Raw genomic sequence first — 21,757 nt, 5'->3', positions numbered from 1 at the left:
GCAGACCAAGAGCACTCTGCTTATTCAGGTGGGAGAAAGAGGTCGAGAGGGGACCCTGGACAGTCTCGCAAGATTCTAAAGAGGTGACAGCTCAACACAGATGCTTCTACATGGAGGGACCCAGAAAAGACGCAGGTTACCAGAAACAATCTTCAAGGTGGTTTTACAGGAACCTGATGACGTTTTTTCCTAAGTTGAAGGTCAGTCTGATGTTACAGGAACTTACCTCTTTGTGGCTGGCAGAAGAAAGAATTTGACAGCGAATGAGGCCCATTTTTATTCTTTAAGAGATCTTCTGAGCCAAGCTGCTAAAACAGACCCCCCATTGAAACAGGTCCCGTGTCTGCTCCCGCCTTGCCATCCCCAGGCCTACTCCTGGCACTGGGCATGGTGGCCTGACTTGGTCGGGTCAGACACGCTGGTGGCCAGGGGGCCTCCCGTCCTTTCCCAGGACCGACTCCCACTTCAGGCCGGCCAGCTCACCTTTTCCAGGTGGACGTACTTGGCTGCTCTCAAGGCTCTGGAAATCCAGGTCCCCATCCGTGCTGCTGGACGAGGAGAAGCTGGTGGGGGTGCCGTGGAGGGCTGGGAGGAGGGCAGGGCTGTCTCTCACAGAGCCCTGCAGGCCCAGAGCCAGAAGGGGCCCCATGGTTGCCTCTGTGGGAAACAGCACAGGAAAGCCACTGGGGAAGAGGCCCCCTGGCCCTGGGCTGTGGAAGGGTGCCTAGACCTGCCCCAAAACATCTCCCACTGGGGTCTCCCCTTAGGTGAGGTGCTCATGGTGCTGATTAAAATACCAGAGGATGTTACCCACGTAAATCCAACCACAGTCTGGGGGCCTGGAGGGTGAGTAAGAGCTCTCAGAGAAGACAGGGCAGGAAGAGTTTAACCAGCTTCCAGCAAATTCGGGAGCTGTTTGGGGGCAGGCATGAAAGTGGGGGCTAGGGGCAGAAGGGCAGGCATCTCAGGAGGTCTAGGATGAGGCAGGCCAGGAGGGAGGGACCCTAACACTGTCCTAAGCATCCCCTTGTGTTGCGTCCAGGGACAAACACCACCCCCAGCCCGAGGCACAGTCTACCTTTGCTGTGTAATCCAAGGGGCTGCAGCTGGGGCCTCTGAGACCCAGGGTCTCCTGGCTGGGGGCTCCGAGACCAAGAGGTGGTCGGCGGCTGGGGAGGTAACGACCCACTCAGGGGAATGCCCTTCAGACAGGCCTCCAGGGCTTCCAGGGCTGAGCTCGAGGCACTGCCGGCTGGGACAGGGGAGACGGCCCTATCACCACCTCTGGCACGTGCCCCTGGCCTGGCCCCAGCCTCCGCTCTGCAGGGGTGGCCAGTCCTGTACCAGGCGTGGGGGCCCGCCAGGCAGTGCACCCTTTTGTGGGGGACTTTGATCTGTTCTTTGCTCCTTTGGGGGAATGACACAAGCTATACCCCCAGGCCCCAGAGGCAGGGTGGAGAGATGCACAAGTATGTACTGGCCAGCTCCCTGTCAGTCAGGAAATCTCTGCAAAATGAAGGTCCTTACGAGGGACGGGTCCCTGGGCAAGGGCCTAGATTAAGGAGGACATGGATTAAGAAAGGCGATTAACTGCCTGAGGAGGACGGCCGGCGGACGGCCTCCCTACCGGAAACAGGCAGGCACTCGTTCCCCTGGGGGCTGAGGATCCCACTGGGAAGACTCGAGCAGACGACCCCAGGCCTCACCTTGAGCCACAGGGACCCAGCTGGGCACTTGGAGCCCCCTGCTGTGTCTATCACCCCCTGGGCCGCCAGTGGCAGCGGGGCTGTGTGTCCGCTTGCTGAGCTGACAGGATGCAGGCGCTGGGGGGCTCGGGGCCCAGTCGTCCTCCATCTTCACAGAGAGCATGCTGCCAGCTCCAGGACCAGGGCTGCGCCCTGCGGGAAGCCCCCCATGAGACCTTTAGAGGGTTGGGAAGGGGCTTCCAAGGCCCCTGGCCTCCACAGCAGTCCCTGGCCTGGGATAGTCACCGCTCAGTCACCAGCAGATGAACCGACCCCAGGCCCCGTCCCACCCCAGGCCCCTCTGGGGAGCCTCCAGAGGATTCTGCTCAAGGGTGCCAAGACAGCCCTCCCCAGACAGCACCAAATCAGGGTCTCTCCTCCACGGCCAGCACGTCCACGTCAGCTCAACTTTCTCAATGTCCTGAGAAGCTACCACGCGCGGGTGAGCTGCAGTGTGTGGAAACGCCACCCCAGCCCACACGAACGTGACAAGAAGCCCTACAGCAAAACCATGCCCCGGATATCTGCTGGTAGAGCTACATCTTTCACTCTCAGCCTCTCTCCTCCCAAACATCCCTTCGTTCCTTCTGAAACTCTTAACTCCTACCGTAAGAGCCAATCTGGAAAATTACCACGTACTGACGAAGCACTTCCTACACACCCACCTCCATTTACAGTGACAATCCCCAGCGTATGGCTACTCCAACTGACACACCAACCATGTGGCCTGAGGGTCTTATTGTGGAGGGTCACTTACAGCCCTGCTCGGAGCAGGGAAAGGAAATGGATGACACCGGGGACCCTCCCAGCCCAGCCAGTGGCCTTTACCTCCAGAATTCCTTTTCCGGGCCCCTGGATCCTCCGGCAGCTGTGGAACCCCTACTCCTGAGGGGGTGGGATGCCTGAGCTGGGCCTCTGGGATCTCCTTCAGACAGTTCAGCAGACCTTGGAGGGGACAATCCCCTGAAACTGCCTCCGACTTCACTATAGGAAACAGGAACACATTTTCAATCTGAGCCTGGTGTCCTCAGTCTTCATGATGAACAACGAAAAGCAGACAATCCAGGTGAGCAGTTAAAAGGAGTCAGGGCCAGAAATCTGGAGAGGTGGGTCTCCTTGTAGCTCAGTCAGCCTTGCACAGGCCACTGTCTTCTTCGTGCTTGGTTTAACGATGCTGGTCAACATCCCTCTCGGAGCGGGACGGACAAAGGCAGGGGAATGAGAATGTGCATGATATGGGCAGCACGGTGGTGTCTCTGGGTACAAGGAAGGAAGGGGGCTGCCTGGGTTGCTCCTGCAGACAGTGCTCTGGGCCCTGGACAGAACTTCCAATTGAGGAGGACCAAGTTTTTTACAAACACATGTACACACAAGTACATCACAGTACCCAGGACTCACAACAGCCCTCTAAGGTGAGAACAACTACCCCCTTCTACAGATGGGGAAACCGAGGCTCAAAGACTTCAGGAGCCTTTCACAGTCTACCCAGCTAAGAGGTGCTCGACTCCAGGGCTGGCACCCAATCCTCTAAGTCCACGCTAAGATCTCACTTAGCATCAACCTGAAGTGACACTCGCTGGCATCTCCTCCCCAGAGGTCTCACATTAGGAAGAGTAAAGAACACAAAAGAATCCAGGGCAAAATGTGTTTTTGAGTTTTCTTCTTCTAGATGACCAACTGCTGTTCTCCTAAGAAAGCCACCTGGCTCTAGAAATATGACACAGATGATACTGGAGCAGCCAGGTTGGGAATGATCCTTCAGGAAGACATTATATTTATAGACAAATATCTATAGAAAGGCATTCCAAGCTTTTCAGGGGCTTCAGAAACCTTGGCCTGAGGACACAGGCCCCCAGGGCCTTACCTCCCCAGGGCGGGCTCCCAGGCTCCAGCTCTGCCCTGGTTAGCCGTGACAGGCCAGGGACAGGAGGCAGTAAGCTCGGGGACGCCTCAGGATGCTGGGGCCCAGGCACGAGGATGTCCTTCAGGCAGTTGATGAGGCCTTGCAAGGGGCTGTTCCCAGGAGAGATTCCTGCGGCACCTGAAAGATCAGCCAGGGTTAGTGCAACCCTGACGGTGGCAGCTGTGGGACACTCGCAGCATCTGAGGTTTCCCACCTGTCAGAACAGGGATGACGCCTGCCTCTTAGGGAGAGCCACAGGACACCCTTCCATGAACCACACACACCTCCATGTCCTGCCTCACACAGCTCAAGGGCAGGCCTCACTCTCAGGAAAGCCAGCCACTCACCTGGCGCCGAGGTCCCTCTCTCCTGTTTTCTGTGGCTCTTCCTCCTGCCAAGGCCACAGGCGGGAGGGCTGGGCTCCCTGACCGGGGTTCGTGAGCCTTCCTCCTCTTCTGGCCTCGGTCTGTCAGCAGTTTCTGTTGCAGGAGAGACAGGAAGGCCTTTCTAGGCCTCCTAGATCTGGTCCCCACAGAGGACAGGCCCCTCCAGCTCCCCAAATCCCTGGGGGGCAGCCAAGTCCTGGGACCTGAACTTGTGTCAGAGCCAGCTGCTGCCAGGCTTGTTCCAGGAGTGCAGCCTGAGGCAGGTGGGGTCTGTTCCCTGTGCCCACTGGTGTAATTGTAAATACCAAGACCATTCACTCTCAGTACCCCAGACCCTCCCCCAACTCCAGCCTCCGACTCTGGCTCAGCAGCCTCAACACGCAGGCCCCAAGCTTGCACTCACGCTTCTCAAATCTGGGCACTTGGATGCCCAGAGCACATCTACTGGAGACACCTGAAACCACGGGCTAAATGGATTATGTCTTTCCAGAGTGCCCATTTTATTCCTTACCAATTTAAAGTATTTTTAACAAAAATATCCAGACAAACGCAAATTTTACAAGAATTTTTAAAAATAAAATGAGACCCCAGAGAAATTCTAAGGGCCACCCCCGCCCTCCACTGGTCTTAGTGTTGCCTTGACAACATCAGGGAACCAGATCAGGTGCGCACAAGTACATTACCTGCCCACAGCCTGCCTGCTAGAAACCGCCCTGAGCCTACTGTGCATTGAGCACACAGGCCTCGCAAGCAGGGCCAGTGGGAGGCCACCCGGGGACCCAGCATCACGCCTCCTCTTTGGTCAACAGACAGAGGCTGAGCACGTGTCCTGCTCCCAGGGAGCTTGATCCCATTTAGCAATGAGGGAAACTAAGTCCCAGAGAAATTGCAGAGGGCATGGGGTCCCCCGCTGGCTCACACTCACTGAGCACGAGCGGGCTTCCCTGTCCCCGGGTTCTGGACGGGCCGCTGGATGACGAGCTGCCGCTGGGCGTAGTGGCCAGGCTGGGCCGGCTGACAGGCGTGTCCGGAAGGCAGTCGAGCAGGCCCTGAAGAGGGCAAGTCTCCATGGCCACAGCTGCTGTCAGGGAGGAAGGAAAGAGCACCCAAGCCAGAATTTAAGCCCAACAATGGGTAAAACGCCCCCAACACTGTCCCACCCAGGCCCTTCCTTGCTGCATTACACTAAAAACGACCAGGACGTCAGTAACCGTTGTGTTGTCATTTGGCTCCAAAACATAGATTCATAGCCACTGTCTTATTCTGATAAGATCCCTCCCACCCCCACTTCCTGTTTCATTTACCATCAACTGAGCAGACTCCAGGGAACCCTATGGGCTAGGGCTGGGAGGTCAGACTTCCGAGGAGGTGAGGCCTGAGCTGAGAGCAATGAGGGAGTGAGCAGAGCCCAGGGAAGGAGGGAGAGGCTGGGGAGGGGGGAAGAGCACCAGCTGCGAGGGGCACCTGGGTCCCCACTGGCTATTCAGACAAGGCACAGCTTCCTTTTCTTCATCTACGGAACAAGGACTGGCCATCCACACAGGGCACAATGCAATGGGGCCACGAGCATGTGGTTGAAGCCACGTAGAAACCACTATGAGAACAGTCAGAAGCTGCTGTCTCACAACCATCCACATGCTCTCAGAGGGCAGGAATGCCACTAGGGCGGTCACGAAACGGCCCACTCTGCCTAAGGTCTGGCAGGGGCTGGGTGGGCACCCAGTGCATGGCGCTGCCCACAGCCTGAACTTGATCTTGTAGAAAGTGAGGCTGCCCTGCTGTCCAACTCACCCTCGGGGCTCGCCCGCTCCCCGTCCAGGCTGGCTCCCCCACTCTCGGGGCTGACTTCCCCGAACAGGAACTCTGGGATCTCCTTCACCAGCTGCACCAGGGCGGTGAGGTGCAGGCTGTGCTGGGGAGTTCCTCCTGCCGGAGAGGCCACAGTGAACCCCCAGCTCAGCCTGCAGGCTTCTGGGCGCGACTTCACACCAGCATCTCCTGTAATCCTCCCCCCACGTGAGGAGCAGCAAAGGAGAGACCCACGTCCATGAGACAAAGAGGACCTGGGCTCAGGCCACGTGACCTGCCTACCGGCACAGTCAGGACTAGGGGCTGGGGACCCCGAGTAACTGGGCTCTTTCATCCTCTGTCACTGGTTGTTACTCCCTGAGGGGAGGCTAAGGAGGCTGCCTCCATTCCCTCCCACTCCGGGCCCTCTGCCTCTCCTGGTACCCCTAGCCTCCTGGCCTTACATCCACCAGCTGAGGTCCTGGATGTCAGCCCTGTGGCAGGACCTTCAGGAGCTGCAAGCCAGCTCTGCATGGTAGTGGCAGGAAGGGGACCCAAGGAGGGGATGCTCTCCAAGGGCAACCCCCAGTTTCTTCTGAGTACTTCAGGCAATGGGCAACAGTGTACCAAGCTCCCAGCCCCAAGGGGTAAGGGGTTAAAGGTCAGGGAGTGGTTGGGGTGGGGAGGGTGGCAGGTGGGTAGGGCTGAGGTCACAGTGTCCCCTGAGGAGTGGAGCCAGGGGCTGAGGATCACAAGGGTGGGAGGGACAAGAGTGAGCCCACCTGGACCCAGGCTGCCCAGGGGGGCCAGGAGGCCCAAAGGGGCCTGGCCCTGGTCTGCCAAGAATTACTCACCCGAGGGGCCTTCCCTAGCAGGCTCCTGCCCCTCATCAGCACTGCTTCCGCCTCCCATAGCTCCTCCAGGCTCTGTGGGAGACAGGAAGGCAGAGAGGGGAAGAAGCTCAGCTGTCCCTGGGAAAGAAAAGGGAGACAGTCATCCTGGGAGCGGAAGCTGGCCTCTGCCCTCCTACACACAATCACACGCTGAACATCCATGCACCTGTTTACATACGTGTTCATGTGACTACTCCAACCCCAAGACCCATGAGTGTCAGAGGCCCGGAGACCACCAATCTGTGTTTCGCCAGCTTTTGAGCATCCCACCAAATTGTACCCAGAGCCCTAGTAAAGTCCACAGAAACAACAGTGGCATAAAAGATAAGCCAAGCCCCCAGCTCAGCCTCACAGCTCTCGGAACGCCACCTCAAACGCTGTTCATTTTGTAGATGACGACTAAGGCCCAGTGGGTCCCAGGGTCACATGGCAGCTCAGGACCCGCCTGGTGCTGGATCCTGCCTCCCTTCCACTTCTCAGCCGGAACTCCTGCCACATCTGCTGCCGCTGCCTCCCCAGAAAGGCCAGGGACAGCCAGCTCCTTACCCAGCGAGACCAGCATCTCATAGTTCTCCCGCATCACGTCGCGGTAGAGCGCCCTCTGCCCCTCCCCTAGGAGCCGCCACTCCTCCTTGGAGAACCACACGGCCAGGTCCTGGAAGGCGATGGACACCTGTGGGCACAATCTCAAGGGAGTTGGCTGGTTCCAACCCAGGAAGGCCAGCCGAGCTGTCCTCAACTTGGTGACCCAGCCTGTGTCTCCTGGTGGACACCTGGGAGCAGGGAACAGTAAGAGCATGGGGTGAGGCCTGACACACGGGAGCAGGCAAAGGAGCAGCGGGAATCTGTTCAGGAGACAGCGGTTGGGGCAAGACTGTGTCCCGGAAAGGATATGCTGAAGTCCTCACCACAGTACCTGTGAATGAGACCTTATTTGGAAATAGGGTCATTACAGATGTAACTAGTTAAAATAAGGTCATACTGTAGTAGGGTGGGCCCTTACCCCAGTATGAGTGGTGTCCTTCTAACAAGAGAGAGACACAGACACACAGGGAGGAGAGGGCCACCTGACACTGGAAGTGATGTCCGAGTGATGCTGCCACAAGCAAAGGAATGCCTGAGGTCACCAGAAGCTGGAAGAGATGAGGAGGGATCCTCCCCTAGGGCCTTCAGAGGGAACATGGCCTTGCCAACACCTTGACATGGACTTCTCCCCTCCCACACTGAGAGAGAATAAATTTGCTGTTTAAAGTCCCCGGTTTGGGGGACTTTGTTATGGCACCCCAGGACGCTAATACAGACAGTCTCATACTCTGCAGCCTGGGCCCAAGAAAAGGTTAACCCTAGGATGGGAACCCCAGCCAGCCCTATATTCATCATGTTAGAGATTCACTGAGGTTAACAAGCAAACTTCCCTTTGAATGTGCAAGGACCTGGGATCCTAGTAATATGGCATTAAAAAAAGTTTACAAATAAAGTGAATAACAAGTATGACAAAAAAAACAAAACCACTCCATACTTTTTAGTGGAGATGATCCAACATTCAGGAATCAAGCAAGTAAAGTGTTTACGTTGCTCCTCCAGCCCCACCCTAAGGAAGAGTGTCCCAGCCTTGCAAGTCCAGAGGAGGCAGAGCCTCCCTCACGAGCACAGACGGCTGTGCAGGTGGTGAACAAGGAAAACCAGAAGCCGCACACCCTGCGCAGCCACACGCCCTGGGCAGCACCGCACCCTGTGCGGCATTCGTGGCGCCTCGATCTGCATCCAGTCCTCCAGCCGCTCTTCTTCTTCAGACGCTCTGGCCAAGCAGGTCGTCTCCGGTTCCGACTGCTCTGCTAGACTGAGACTGGGCTGGGCTGCACCTGTCCTCACTTTCCAGGTCTCATCGGACCTCCACGGCCCTGGCCAGCCATGGTGATCTCCACAGCTGTGACCTGTGGCCTTTGTCACCGAGCCCACGTGGCACATCTCTACAGAGTCCCTGCAGCACATGGACACACCACTCCACAGATGACACCACTGAAGCCCATCCAGGCCGCAGTCCAGTCCTCACCATCTCGCTACGCGCCCCCATGCCCCTCCCTGACCTTTCACCCTTCGCCCCTCTGGGCTGGAATCCTGGTACACCGTTGTCCATTCCATCAAGAAGGGCTCAGAAGAAACCTGAGGTCACCCTTGGAGAGCATCCTCTGTTACCCTAGAGCTTTTTAAGATAAAAGAGACATTTCTGTCTTAACTTCTTTAAAAATAGTCACTAAGTGGGCTTTAAAACAGCCAGCAGACCCTAGATGACCAGCACCTGACAGGGATGAATTTTTAAATTATGGCAAAAATTAACTGGGTGCAAATTAAGCAAACAGAATGTAAATTATGGGAAGGTCCTTCTGGTTTAGAAACAAAGGCTAAACTATTTCTTTGTAAGAAAAAATTATTCAATAAAATCAAGACAGTCCTAATAAAGCAAAGAAGATAACCTACTGCCTTGTTTCATCAACTCAAGTCAGTGACTTTAAAAACTCTCACTGTTAACTAACTCTCGGACTTGTCACTGATAGCATCTGCTCCCCACTCTGCCTGTCACCCTCTGACAGGTGGCACCACGCAGTCACACCCACCAATGCTCCACTCTCCTTCTGAACTGGTCAGGACCACGTTGACACCCCCGGCTGGGGGTACCTCCCCACTGACCACCTGCCTTTGGTCCCAAGGCCTGGAGACCCGCAGGTGGTCAGACCCCTCAGCCTTTTCCTCCTCAGCTCACCATGTGTTTCTGACCACCGACAGCCTGCTCAGCAGGCCAGCAGACTCTCCTGAATTAACCTCTGCCCTCTGGCCGGGTATGGTCACTCCCTCTCAGGAATGCACTTAGACACCCTCCAAAACAGCTCTCCAGGAGCCACTCCCATTTCTTCCTGACCTTTGGACAGACAAAAAGACAGCCAACGTTAGGGTCCGCGCAGATGGGCGAGCAGAGCAGGCCTGAGAGGGCCATCCCTTGGAAGGCCTGCACACAAGGCTGGTGTCAGGCTGGCGTTGGGGAACTTGCATTTCGGGAGGGCTCCCACAGTTCTCTAACTGATGAGGGTGGTTTATGGGCCCAGACTCCTTGCATGGTGCGGTCTGTGCTGAACATCCGCTTTCCTTCTGGAACTTTGGGATTTTGGTCCATGCCAGGTTTAGGCCCTGGGCCCTGAGTCCCTAGTGGCCCTCCCTGGTAGACAACATCTCAAAGCTGTTGTCACAACTGTTGCTGGAAGAACTGAGCACAGCCTGTGTGACTCCATCAGAAGGGGACCCTGGAAGCTCCCGCCTGGCTCCTCCCGACATGGCCCACATGCCTGTTCCCTGTGCTAAGTTTGCTTTGTGCCTCTTGCTGCATTAAATCACTGCTGTGAACACAACTATATGCCAAGTCCTGAGAGTCCTCCTGGCAAATCTCTGACCCGGGGTGCTCTTGGGGACCCCAACACAGGGTCCCATCACACTTCCCAACAAGACACGAGCACTGTGCCCCACCTGTCTCCTCTGGCAGGGAGGCCTCACTGCCCAGCCTTGTTCCACCTTTGCAACCTCATCCCCCACCGTGCCTGGTGGCCACTGCCTTCCCCCCCAACATCCACAGCCCACCTGCCTTGCTCTGTCCTCTGGTCCTCCCTGCTCTTCCCCACTACACCCTCTTCCTTCTCTCCCTTCCAGAGTCCTAACCCCAGCAAGGCTCAGGAACCCCACGGCTGGTGGAGCAGGGAGACCCTTCGGTCAGGGAGTCCCCATCTGCACTGCAGACCTGGGAGCCTCGGCTTGTCCCAACAGGCCCAGGGTCTGAATGGACATGAACACTGTTTGTTGGCTGAATGTGCACGTTTTGCTTGAACACTTTGATGACTATGTTTAGAACTATATAGACGCTGCTGGGATGAATACACGTGTGTCCTTTAAAGGTAATACTGAATTTACCTTAAAACACATGGAAAGACTACAATCTAATATACTATGTACGCAACTATGTGGGGCCCAGGGAAGTTTTCAGTGTTAAGAAAGGGGGTCACAGAGTCAAAAAGGTTGGAACCCCCCTATTTACAGTCCCATTCTCTCACTGCTGCAGCTGAGGAAAAGAGGGAAGGGGGCAGGAAAGGTCCATACAATTACCTCACTGTCTTTTCCTACCTGCACAAATATTTATTAACTCCCACGATGGCCAATACACTAGGGCAAAATAAGGTGTCCCCAGAACCTGGAAACGAGTCACACCAAGTCCCATGGGACAGATAACCACCTGGAGGAGGGGGCCGAGGGATGGGGCAGAGTTTGGAGTGTCCAGGTCCTCGAGTGTGAGTGTGAGTGTGAGCGCACAGGTTGGCCTGTCAGAGGCTGGAGGGCAGACTGAGGGGCTGGAGCAGAGAGCTGACTGGAACACTCACGAGTTACAGGCACTCTGCCGGATGCCAAGGGAGCGAGCGTCACACAGGCTCTGTTCTCAAGGGGAGCAAACGTCAGCAGAGGTGCGATCTTACACATTTTAGAGCATTTCAGATCTTTCATTTGATTCACAAAATAGGCGCGTGCAGCCACCTGATCAGATTCTGTTACCCTCATGTGTGGACGAAGCTTCTGACGCACGGAGGGATGAAGCAGCGTGCTGAGCCGGCAGACAGCCACAGTCCAAGGCCAGGACTCAGGCCTTGGGACTGAGATTTTGGTGCCCTAACTGCTGTGCTTGACTGCGACTCTAAGACACCAAACATCAAGCATCCAATTTTTTAAAGTTATTATTACCCAGGAAAGTTTGTATAGATAGACCAAGGGGGTATCTGTGCCAAACATTATCATCCCTAGTATCTTCTTAATAAAAGCTAACATTTGGCAGACATTTTTAAGGAGGTGATGGAGGATGGGGAAGGGTCCTGGGTACAAAGAGATGCTTCTGTAGCCATTGTTGGCCCAGCTGGAGCAGGGAATGGGGAGTGAGGACCCACAGAGCCAGGTGGTAGTTCTGCTGGAGAGCTGGTTCAACTCAGCAGACAGGTTCTTTGTTGAGCAAACCGAGTGAGAAACATCGTGTCCTCAGCTCCTCCCAACAGAAGCTATCTACAACAGAACCGCTGAAAAAACAAAAGGGCTTTGAGATTCAAAGGATTTACTTCACAATTTCCTTTCATTTAGGGCTGATTCCCCCCTCATCCTAGATCTACTAAATCACAACTAAGTTTAGTGCTTTCAGAGCCCAGAAATTGACACTTTCAAACTTCTCGGGTGATTGTGACACCCTAAGTTTACAAGTGTGGGGAGAAGGCAGGGCTGCAGCTCAGTCGCAACCCCTCTCCTCTTCCCAGGGGCCAGTTGTCCAACATGGCACGCTTGTGAACTAGAAATCACAGACAACTGCTTGTTGACCTTCAAAGAACAGTGAACTTTTAACGTCAACTTCCACCCAAAATGGGATGGCTCTTCAATTTCTACTTGAATGCCTTTGATAATGGGTGGCTCACTACATTCCCAGCAGCTGGTCCTATTGCTGGCAGTTACAACGTTCTGGACACACAGACAGGGGCAGAGCATGGGGGTTAGGGCTTGACCTCAGGAGCCAGGCTGCTGGAACTCCAATCTCTGCCTTGCTTCATACTAGCCACGGGACCTGAGCAAACCCATCTATGAAACTGGGATCATAACAACCTATCTCCAGGGGATGCTGTGGAAACTAAGTGAATTAATATAGGAAAAGTACCCAGAACAAATGCTGGGATGCAGTAAGTGCTCTGAGTAGTATTACTGCAGCCACATCTGTCTGCCTAACATCCACCTGCCAGTTACAGCCTGCCACCTCCAGCTACACAGAACGGGCTCTTCCACACACACTGCTGCTGACCCGAATGCCTCTATCTCCCAGCTAAATATAGCCAGCTCTTTTAGACATCCGGAAGAGATGGTTTCCAGGCCTTTCACCATCTTGGCCTCAAGACAAACCCTTCTGTGACAAAGTTCCTATAACATGGGAATGGGAACGACTGTGACCAGGATGGGCGGTCCAATCAGTGCCTCCCTCTGCCCAGAATAAGCAGAGGAAGAGTGGGGAGTGTGTGTATGGGAGGGAGTGAGCAAGCATGAGTGTGCAAACACAGGCGCAAACGCTGGCTTTTAGGAAAGGGAAACCCACGGTCAGCTTGCAATCTGGACCCAGTGTCTTCCTTAGGCCCACTTGACCCTCTTTGTGGCTCTCAGGCCTCCCTCCCTCAAGCAACAGGAGAAAAGGTTTCTGGGCTGATCCAGGATTGTCGTCACTGAGCAGCCATCGAGCCCACTGCTGCCATGCAGTCCTCCTAAAACACTCTCTCTACTGTGTCACTAACCCAGCAAAAAACTGCCACAGACCCTGCCATCTTTATGGTCCTTCCCAACCTAGATTTCCCAGCATGCCTTGGGCTCCCAGGTCAGACCCTGCACCCTGCTGCCCTCCACCTATGGGCTGTGCTCACCCGCCCCTGGGCTTCTAGGAGTCTCACTAGACAGGAAGACAGGAGGCCTTCCCTGTTCCTCTTCATCTGACTGTGACCTACCACTCCCCAAGACCTGTCCTAGCCACCTTCTTCAGGAAGCGACACAGTGTAAGGATACACCCTCCCCAAAACATCAGATCTGAGATCAGTGGTCCAATCTTCTCATTTTTCAGAAGAGGAAACAGCAGTATGAGGAGGCCCTAGTACAGGACCAGTGGGCATAGCTGAGCAAGGGTGTCCGTGGGCTGCTAACTGGACAGCCAGAGGTGCAAAGGAGGCTGCCCTTGCTCCCACCACTCCAATTTTCCCGCCTTCTCTCTTCTCCCAAGAGCTTGCAGGGCATTAATGACACCACAGTGCTGGCACAGTGCCTGCTCTGCCTGGCCAAGGACTTCCCCCAGCCACTACCCCAACACCGCCCCTCAACCATGGAGTCTACAGTTGCTGGAGGTACGACCGAGCTCATGAGCTGCCCCAACTACAGAACAGGCTCTCAGAAGAACGTGCAGCAACGCCCCACTGGTATCATCACGGTTCCTGGCTCCTTCACAGCCCCGCACACAACCCGCCCAAGCTGTGCCCAACTGCGACAGCTAGGGCTCTCCCTCGGCTCTCAGATCTACACACCTCACCTAGAAGATAAAACTTGGGACCTTGTTCCCTGCACCTCCCCCCAGGGGTCCAAGATCCTACCAAGAAAAAGTGTCACTTTTAGCCATTCCCCTGAGGCTTTCATACTCACCACTCCCAGGATAATTTAAAAGAAGCCACGCCAAGGGAGGGCGATGCTTAACCCAAAAGAACGAGTTTCCAAAGGTGGAGAGACGCTCCACGTACATGGATACTCGCGGGGGCGTGGGGGTGGGTGCCGGGAGTGAGGAGCCGGGCAGTAACGGAGGGGGTCGTCCGAGGACCTGCACTCCTCGGCACGAAGTCCTGCACACCAGGCCCGCCCGGCCCGGCACAACCCCATGCCAAAGTTGGGGGTCCCAGGCCCTTCCGCCCCTCCCCCGCCCCCGGGGGCCGCAGTACGCCTAGCTGAGCAGACGGGCCCAGGCGTCCGTCCGTCCGTCCTCCCCTGCTCGCCTTACCTGGCGCGCCATCCCCGGGCTCAGCCTCCGCTCTCAGCTTCCGGCGCGCCCCGGGGCGCCCGCTCCCCGCCCGCAAGCTGCGCCGCGACCCTCCGCGGCGGCGGCGGCGGCGGCGGCGGCCGAGGGCGGCGGGGGAGGAGGCGGGGCCGGGGCGAGGGACGAGGGGAAGGGCCGGGGGTGGGCGCGCCCCGGCCCGCCCTGCGCCTCGCCGAGCTCGCCCCCGCGCCTAGCGACCCAGGAGGAGTGGGACGCTTCCGCCCGGAGACCCTCGGCCTCGGCGGCCTACCGAGCGCAGGCGCGAACTACACTTCCCAGAGAGCGCCGCGGCGCCGTCAGGGGGGCGTGGCGAGCCTGGCGCTGCCTGGTCGACGCCCACCTCGCCGGCCAGTCTCTGCCCGCGACCTGAGGAGGCTGCCCAGAGGGACCTGGCGCCCAGACACGCCCGGTGGCCAGCTTGCGGTGTGCTTGCCGGCGTGTACGCATCCATCCCTCTGTCTCTCCACCGCTCCTTTCGTTCCTGCATCAAGCCTTTACTTAGCGCATCCTCTGTGCCAGGTGGGGATGCTCGGAGGAAACGGGACCTGCCTTTTCAAGAGGGCGCATCCGCTACGCTGACCGTGGCTGAGGCCGCCCGCGAGGGTGGGGAGAGCGGGTCCTGAGGGGTGGGGAGGGGGTTGCAGGCCGGACGGTGCTGGTCACGGTCGTGGGTGGGCCAGAGTCAGACCCCGGCGCATCCTCAAATCTGTCACCCGCTTTCCTCGCTCACCATAGCGTTGACCCGTGTGTCATTATTTTAGGTGACTAGTTGCCGGTCTATTTGGTTGACTGTAGTAACCTCGTAAGTTCCTGGCACGTCGTAGGCCCCCAAATAAACGTGTGATGAACGAATGAAGCGTGGGTCCTACCATTCTCCTGGTCAGATGGGACGCGGCGGGGTGGGAGGGAGAGTGGTGGGCGCCCAGGGAGAGGACCCCGGCTGAGCTCAATGAGCCTCATTCCTGGTCTGGAAGAAGACCCCCTGTTAGAACAGCTCAGAGAAGATGGGTATATGGGGATAAATCTCCTCAGCAAGACAGCAACTTGCAGGGGTCCAGCGAAGAGGAGGTGCCTGCTGCCCAGAGAGCCCACTTCCTCGCGGGCCCCCTCCCCCACAGGGTTTTTTCCTCTGGAATATTTGGGGAAAGGGAATTTTTCTCCAGCAGTCCCAGTGTTGGTCCCTATAGCAGCTCTGGCCTGCCATGCGTTTCCGCTGGCCTTGCTGCTGGTCACCTCCCTGGGGTACACAACCAACATCGTTGGCCCGGCCTCCGAGGACAGGCGTGAGGGGAGATCACTGTCAATCACGCACAGCCCCAAACCTCCGCGAACCCCCTCCTTCACGCCTACCGAATCAATCGCTGGAACAGGACCGGTGTGTGTCCCCCGAGGATTTGAAGATATCCCAAGGGTTTCAGGACATGGAAAACGAAAACTTAAAGTTCAGCATCTGATCTCATCATCCCTAAAGGCCACAGCACCTCGTGGTAAGTCTCTTGTCTGTGCTTTGGGCCTGGTGTCCCATCTTCTTGCTGGGGTGGACCTCCTCCCAGTAGGGTTCCTTCTCCCAGCTCCTCCCCACGCCGTACCGTCAGTCTCAGGGTGCCTAAACTTTAAAATCCCTTCATGTAAGAAAAAAAAGTGGCATCTCTGCTCAAGAAAGACGCAGCCTTATTTCAGCATATACAGCATCTGGACGCCTTTTGACTGACTTCCCTGCCACCAGACTTTGGCTCCATTTATAGACTTTGGGTCAGCAGTTGCTAAGAGCCATTCTCCAACATCCTATTTCCTGAGTGACCAGTTTGCCAAAAATCAATTTGCTGAATGGCGAATTCTCCCAGTTATTGAGAAACCTCCCTTCTATCCTCCTGCCCCCCCAATTTGAGTTGTACCTCTGACCCGCTTCCTGTATCCACCTCTGCTTCTGTTTCTGCATTTCAAAATGATTGTGGAGAACTGTCCTAAATTCAGTTTAAAGTATTTATTTGACAGTTCTGGACAGGGACAAAGACAGGAGCACTGATGAAACAAAATTTTTAAAAACTCTCAATAATTCAAATTGGTTTTTCAGCAAATTGATATTCAGTGGTTTAACTTTCATCATATTTGGCTATCTGGTCATTTTGTGAATTAGCTTTTGGTGAACTAGCCAGCTATAGTTTTCTCCAAAAAATTAGCTAGCATCCTCTAAAGGTAAATGGTGCTGTCCACTCCTCCAGTGAAAATGGCTGCAATTTAAAAATGTTTTCCAATTTTTATTGTTTCTTTTTCTATCCATGAGGTTATTTAATTTCCAAATGTATGGATCTTTTTAAAAGTTATCTTTTTGTTTGTGAGTTTTGCCTTCTACTAAGAGAATATAGTATATGATGTTGATTTTTTTTAGGATTTTCTGAGACTTGCTTTGTGGCCACATGCAATAACTTATTGATTGTGTTATTTATGTGTTCTACATCTCATCATTTTTTGCTTTTTTGAGCTATCAGTTACTGAGAAAGATGTGTTAAAACTGCCTTTCAATATTGTGCATTTGTCAATTTCTCCCTGTATTTGTCAATTTTTACTTTACACATTTTGAGACTGTGTATAAAAGTTTTGAATTGTATTTTCCTGGGAACATGTTCATTTTTTATTATTGTGAATTAACACTTTATCCCTAATAATACTTTTAATCTAGAATCCATTTTATCTGACATTGATATAGCTACACTAACTGTATTTTGATTAATATTTGTTTGATATATCTTTTTCCATCCTTTTACTCCCAAACTTTCTGTATGTTTCAGGTGTGTGTTTTATAAGCCTGTAGATGGATTTTGTTGTTGTTGCCGTTTAATCCAATATGACAGTCTCAATCTTAATTGGCAGATAATTCATTTGCATTTATTGTAATCAGAAATATATTTTTATTCATTTCTACCATCTTATTTTGTGCTTTCTATTGATTCTGATTTTTTTCTGTGCCTTTTTCTCCATTTTTTCCCCTCTACTAGATTGATTAGTTTTTCTTTATTCACCTTTTTCATTCTACTGATTTGAAATTTTTGCCTTTTCAATGCTTTTAAAATTTTACACACAGATTCGATTTAATATAGTCTAACATTAATCATTATATCCACCCTCCGTCCAAACAATGGAAGGACTTTAGCGTGTGACTTTAATCACGTAATTCCCCTCTGTCTTGTGTGAAATTGTTCTGTGCTGTTTAGATTTACCAACATGCTTGCCACTATCTTTGTTCACTATTTTTTCTCTTGCCTTGCTCTTTTCTCTGGGCCTGGTTTTCTTTCTGAAGTACGACTTTTAAAAGTTCTTTAAGCAAGGATGTATTAGAAGTAAATGTTTTCAGTTACATTAAGATATCTTATTTTTTGTCTCTCGCTCCTAAATGATAGTTGAGCTGAGTAGAGAATTCCAAGTTAGTCATTGTCTTTCACACTTTTTGTATTTTATTCCATTGTTTCCCAGGCTTCATTGCTTCTGTTGAAAGTCTGCTGTCAGTCTAATTATTATTCCCTTGTAGTGGTTTGTCTTTTCTGTCTGGCTGCTTTTAAGGTCATCCTTTGTCTATGGTATTACGAAGTTTTGCTGCAATGAGCCTAGGTGTGGACTTACTTTTATTTTTCTTTCTTGGAACTCTTGATGCCTAAATCTAAGGTATTGTGTCTTTGTACAAGCCTGGAAAATTCTCGGTCATTAAATCTTTTAATAATGCCTCTCCTCCTTTATATTTTCTCCTTTTGGGATTTGTATTTGGCATATTTGTTGGAACCTTTTATTCTAGTCTCCATCTCTCTTAGCCATTCTTTCATATTTTCCATTTTTTTAAACCTTGTGTTTCATTCTTGGTAATTTTTTAAAGATATATATTCTATTTCACTCCCAAATCTTTCTTCTCTCTGTCTCTGTCTAATATGCTGTTATACTATTAATTTCAGTGATTGTATTTTTCATTTTAGATGAATCTGCTTCATTTTTTTAAAAACCACATATTCTCATATATTCAATTCCCTTTATCTTTAATAATTTTAACCACACTTACTTTATAATGTCTATCTGATAATTCTGCTATCTGACATTCTTTATTTTGTTCTATGGGTGTCACTCAGGTCGACTGATTCCTCGTGTATTTTATTATGTTGAATTGTGACCCCATCCTAAACCAGGTTTTATCAGTGGGAATGCTGTGTGGCCTGGTTTGGGGGTGTGCCCTTCAGAGTCTGTGTTTGCTTCTGTTCTCCAGAATCATTATTAGCCTGGGCATATTTTTTTACGTTAAATTTCAGCTGAACCACATAGGTAGGGTAAATCCAAAGCCCTACTAAATGTGAGGATAGATCTATGGTTCTGAATTCTCCTCTCCCCACCTCCCTCCCTCCCAAGAAAAGAAGGGCCTCTTGTCTTCTTGTTCTAGTGTTTTGCTAGCCCACTCTTTTGCTAATGGAGCGGCTCTCTACGAGTCTGATTTTATATGGAGCAAAGGGGATTCCAGGTCTAAGACCTAATCTCCTGGACTCACACGGCTATTAAAATTCAGCACCTAAGTTATCCCACCATAACCACCACGGGCATCCTCAGGGTCAGTTCAAATTGACCTCTCAGGGGTTTAGTTCATTCCCCACCCCCAACTCCAAGATATTCTTTACTGTCAAAAGAGCTCAGCTGTACTGATGAACAGATATTTGTTTGCATTCCTGGGTGTTTTGAGGTAGGAGTTTTAGATGATCTAGTCTAACATACTTCTGATAACAGAAATCCTTTTGTTTTAAAATAGCACTCCTCTTTTATCTAGCTATCATTATCATTCCCCTGACCATTTCTTCATGTGACTGCTTTGTACACCACAGACTGTTTTCTCAGCTCTGTCTTTCCTATCTGACGTTGAGTAGGAATCAAATATGTCTTGAGTGAATGCATGATTCCATGGATGAACAGATGAGTAACAGTCACTGCTCTGACATCAGTAAGCATTGTGAGGATAAAATAGGGGTCAAAGAGCCCATCCATGTCTCTGTAGGGAAGAAGGGTTAGGGACAGTGGTGTGCTTGAGCTGGCTTGCACCAGAGGGTCACTTGTTAGCATATCTTCCCAACTCCATGTTTAGTGATCTTATGTTTGTAGCTTGAAATTGGCCATGGTGAGAATATTTACACCATGAAATTGGAAAACACTAAAAATCAGCAATGCCCCTCCCCAAGAGCTGGTTGTTAAATATTTAACAGCACACCACTGATCTGGGGCAATGAAAACATGTAGAAAAAGTGAACCTAAGTCAGCCCGGGTAGAACAAGACCTGTGGTAAGTGAAATAAAAGGTCAGAGTTAGAGGAACCTATCACTTTGGGACTGTGGTGCTCAGTGACAGGGTTGTAAGTTACCCTGACTTTTTTCCAGATTTGGGAATGCTCAGTATCCTGAGACTCACGGTTAGGGAAAGGAACTGAATCTTTAACACCAGCTCCAGTGAACAAGAGTGAAAAACAGTAGGGGGCACCTGGACTTGAACCAGGGACCTCTTGATCTGCAGTCAAATGCTCTACCCCTGAGCTATACCCCCTGGTATAAGCATAGGCCTAAGTAATACCTTGTACCTGTGCAGCTGTGCCCAACATCCCTACAAATTTTTGCCGTGGATGTTTATACAGGCTGGGCCTCCTGGAAGCTGCCAAACTTGCCTCACTACAATTTTATCTTGCTGATGCAAAACAAGCAACAGGTTCCTCTCCCTGTAGGCACCTCCCTACCCTTTCTGGAAAAGCACAGACACTGACATTTATAGCTGGAAGGGCCTTCAGAATCACTAGTCTGTGCCCTTCACAGTGGGCATCTGAAAACAGAGATTCAAGATTACCAGTCTGCTCAAGCACACGTAGCTCCTTATTGATAAGATCAGGACCTGAATCTACTCTTCCTGACCTTGGATTCAGGACCCTGCTACTAAACTAACGACTGTCTTATCTTCCTCTTGTCCCTAGCTTCCATCAGTCAAAAAATGTAAAGGCTACGTAACTGGAGCTGTCTGAATAGATTTATGCAGACCTGAGACCCTCAAAGGGACTAGAATGTGGGTTTAGCAGAACATGAATGTGCCACACAGCTCCAGGACCACAAGGAAAAGCTAATGGGGGACACCAGGATTTGACCTGGTGTGTGGACTGCACCTCTTTGGCCAGTCCTCAGATTTCCTGTACTTAGGAATCCTCCTGGGAGCTTGTGAAACATGCAGATAGGATCTGGCATTAGGAACAAACTCTTTATGGAGTCAGGAGACCCCACTTTAGAAAGACTTGCTACAGATCCAGATGGCTTCCTTTTGCATCCCATGTAGGAAGACTCAGGTACCGAAACACCCGAGAAGGGGATGGATATGGCTTTGGAATTCTAGCAGCTGCCCCAGGACCAGCCAGAGCTCATGGGGAGAGCCAGGATTAAAACAAAGGACCAAGGTCAAAGTGCTTGTCCTCTGAACTCTGCTCTAGAGCAGTGGTTCTTAATTTTAGGGTGCGTCAGAATGATCTGGAGGGCTTGTTAGAACAGCGATGTCTGGGCCCCATCCTGAAAGTTTCTGATTAAAAAGTCTCAGGTCCTCTGCGGCTGCTGGTCGGGGGCTGTACTTTGAGAACCACTGTTCTAGACCTCCACAGGTCTGTGACCAGGCCCTTCTCGCTTTACAGGCACACCCTACAGCCACATCCCAGGTGCCTGTTTCCCAGTGCCTCTTCTGCATGTTCCTCAGGTGCTGGTCCTTCAGCTCCACCAAAGACCAGTGTCCTGGGGTCCCTCTCCCTTTCCTCCCAGTGCCTGCTTGGGACCACTGGGGTGGTCTTCTTTGTCCTCGGTTAGCCCTCTTCCCGTTTACTTTTTAGGAAACTAAAACTCAGGAAGCCTTCTGCCCCTTCCCCAGCATGGGGAAACCTTATTCAAGCAAGTCAAGGAGGAGATCCAACTGTTTCATCTGGAGCAGCCCAGGAGGAGTTGAAAAGCCCAGTTTATCTCAGAAAAAACCAGCTCAAGGGAGTTTGCATTATTATTCCTATATTACAGACGAGGAAGCAGAAGACGAGAGGGTCTTTGGCCCACAAAGGAGAGTGTACGGGTCGGAACATAGAAACAGGAAGTTCTCCTCCAGAGATGCATCTGAACATCCTTGTCTTGGAGATTTCTTAGAGCTTCTATCTAACTTCCCTTTCTTAAGGTCCTACTGTGTGCTGGGCACTGTGGGGCACTCAGCAGAAGCTGAGGTTTCAGTGCACTGTGAGGAGATTAAATAGGCACACACTCATCAAACAGTTGTCTTCCGCCCTTCCCATGAGCCGGAAACTGCCGAGTCTGGGGACGGGGTGGATGATGTCAGCCCTGGTAAATGCGGTCTGTTTCATTCTTACTGATAAGATTCCACCCAGCAAAGTTTCTGATAGTCTC

General features: G+C 52.4%; 1 protein-coding gene, 1 long non-coding RNA gene and 1 other non-coding gene across 24 annotated transcripts in view; 1 reads left to right on the top strand and 2 right to left on the bottom strand.

Annotated features, from left to right (window-relative positions):
* Window positions 1-14,453, bottom strand: part of KRBA1 (KRAB-A domain containing 1) — a 36,897-nt gene extending 22,444 nt beyond the window's left edge. For 5 of the 22 annotated variants that reach the window (XM_070265173.1, XM_070265174.1, XM_070265176.1 and 2 more), the window contains exons 1-10: window positions 7,262-7,656; window positions 6,677-6,793; window positions 5,826-5,960; window positions 4,960-5,115; window positions 3,996-4,127; window positions 3,610-3,786; window positions 2,574-2,729; window positions 1,707-1,898; window positions 1,079-1,252; window positions 484-657 (exon numbers count right to left, since the gene is read on the bottom strand). In XM_070265173.1, coding sequence (XP_070121274.1) covers window positions 484-657; window positions 1,079-1,252; window positions 1,707-1,898; window positions 2,574-2,729; window positions 3,610-3,786; window positions 3,996-4,127; window positions 4,960-5,115; window positions 5,826-5,960; window positions 6,677-6,793; window positions 7,262-7,514 — 1,666 coding nt within the window. In that variant the 5' untranslated portion in view covers window positions 7,515-7,656. Of the gene's footprint in view, window positions 1-483; window positions 658-1,078; window positions 1,253-1,706; window positions 1,899-2,573; window positions 2,730-3,609; window positions 3,787-3,995; window positions 4,128-4,959; window positions 5,116-5,825; window positions 5,961-6,676; window positions 6,794-7,261; window positions 7,850-14,297 lie in introns of those variants that run through there. The other 17 variants (XM_023639924.2, XM_070265166.1, XM_070265171.1 and 14 more) reach the window with 12 other exon arrangements.
* Window positions 14,454-14,588: 135 nt separating this feature from the next.
* LOC111773283 (uncharacterized) overlaps window positions 14,589-21,757 on the top strand; it is a 131,282-nt gene continuing 124,113 nt past the window's right edge. The window contains exon 1 of the long non-coding RNA XR_011438025.1: window positions 14,589-15,820. This is a non-coding gene — a long non-coding RNA (uncharacterized lncRNA). The remainder of the gene's footprint in view (window positions 15,821-21,757) is intronic.
* On the bottom strand, window positions 19,821-19,892 carry TRNAC-GCA (transfer RNA cysteine (anticodon GCA)). The gene has a single exon. It is a non-coding gene; the product is annotated as a tRNA-Cys (tRNA).

The sequence above is a fragment of the Equus caballus genome, chromosome 4 (genome assembly GCF_041296265.1).
Source record: "Equus caballus isolate H_3958 breed thoroughbred chromosome 4, TB-T2T, whole genome shotgun sequence".
Taxonomy (NCBI): Eukaryota; Metazoa; Chordata; class Mammalia; order Perissodactyla; family Equidae; genus Equus; species Equus caballus.
This window is presented reverse-complemented; position numbering and strand designations above follow the sequence as displayed.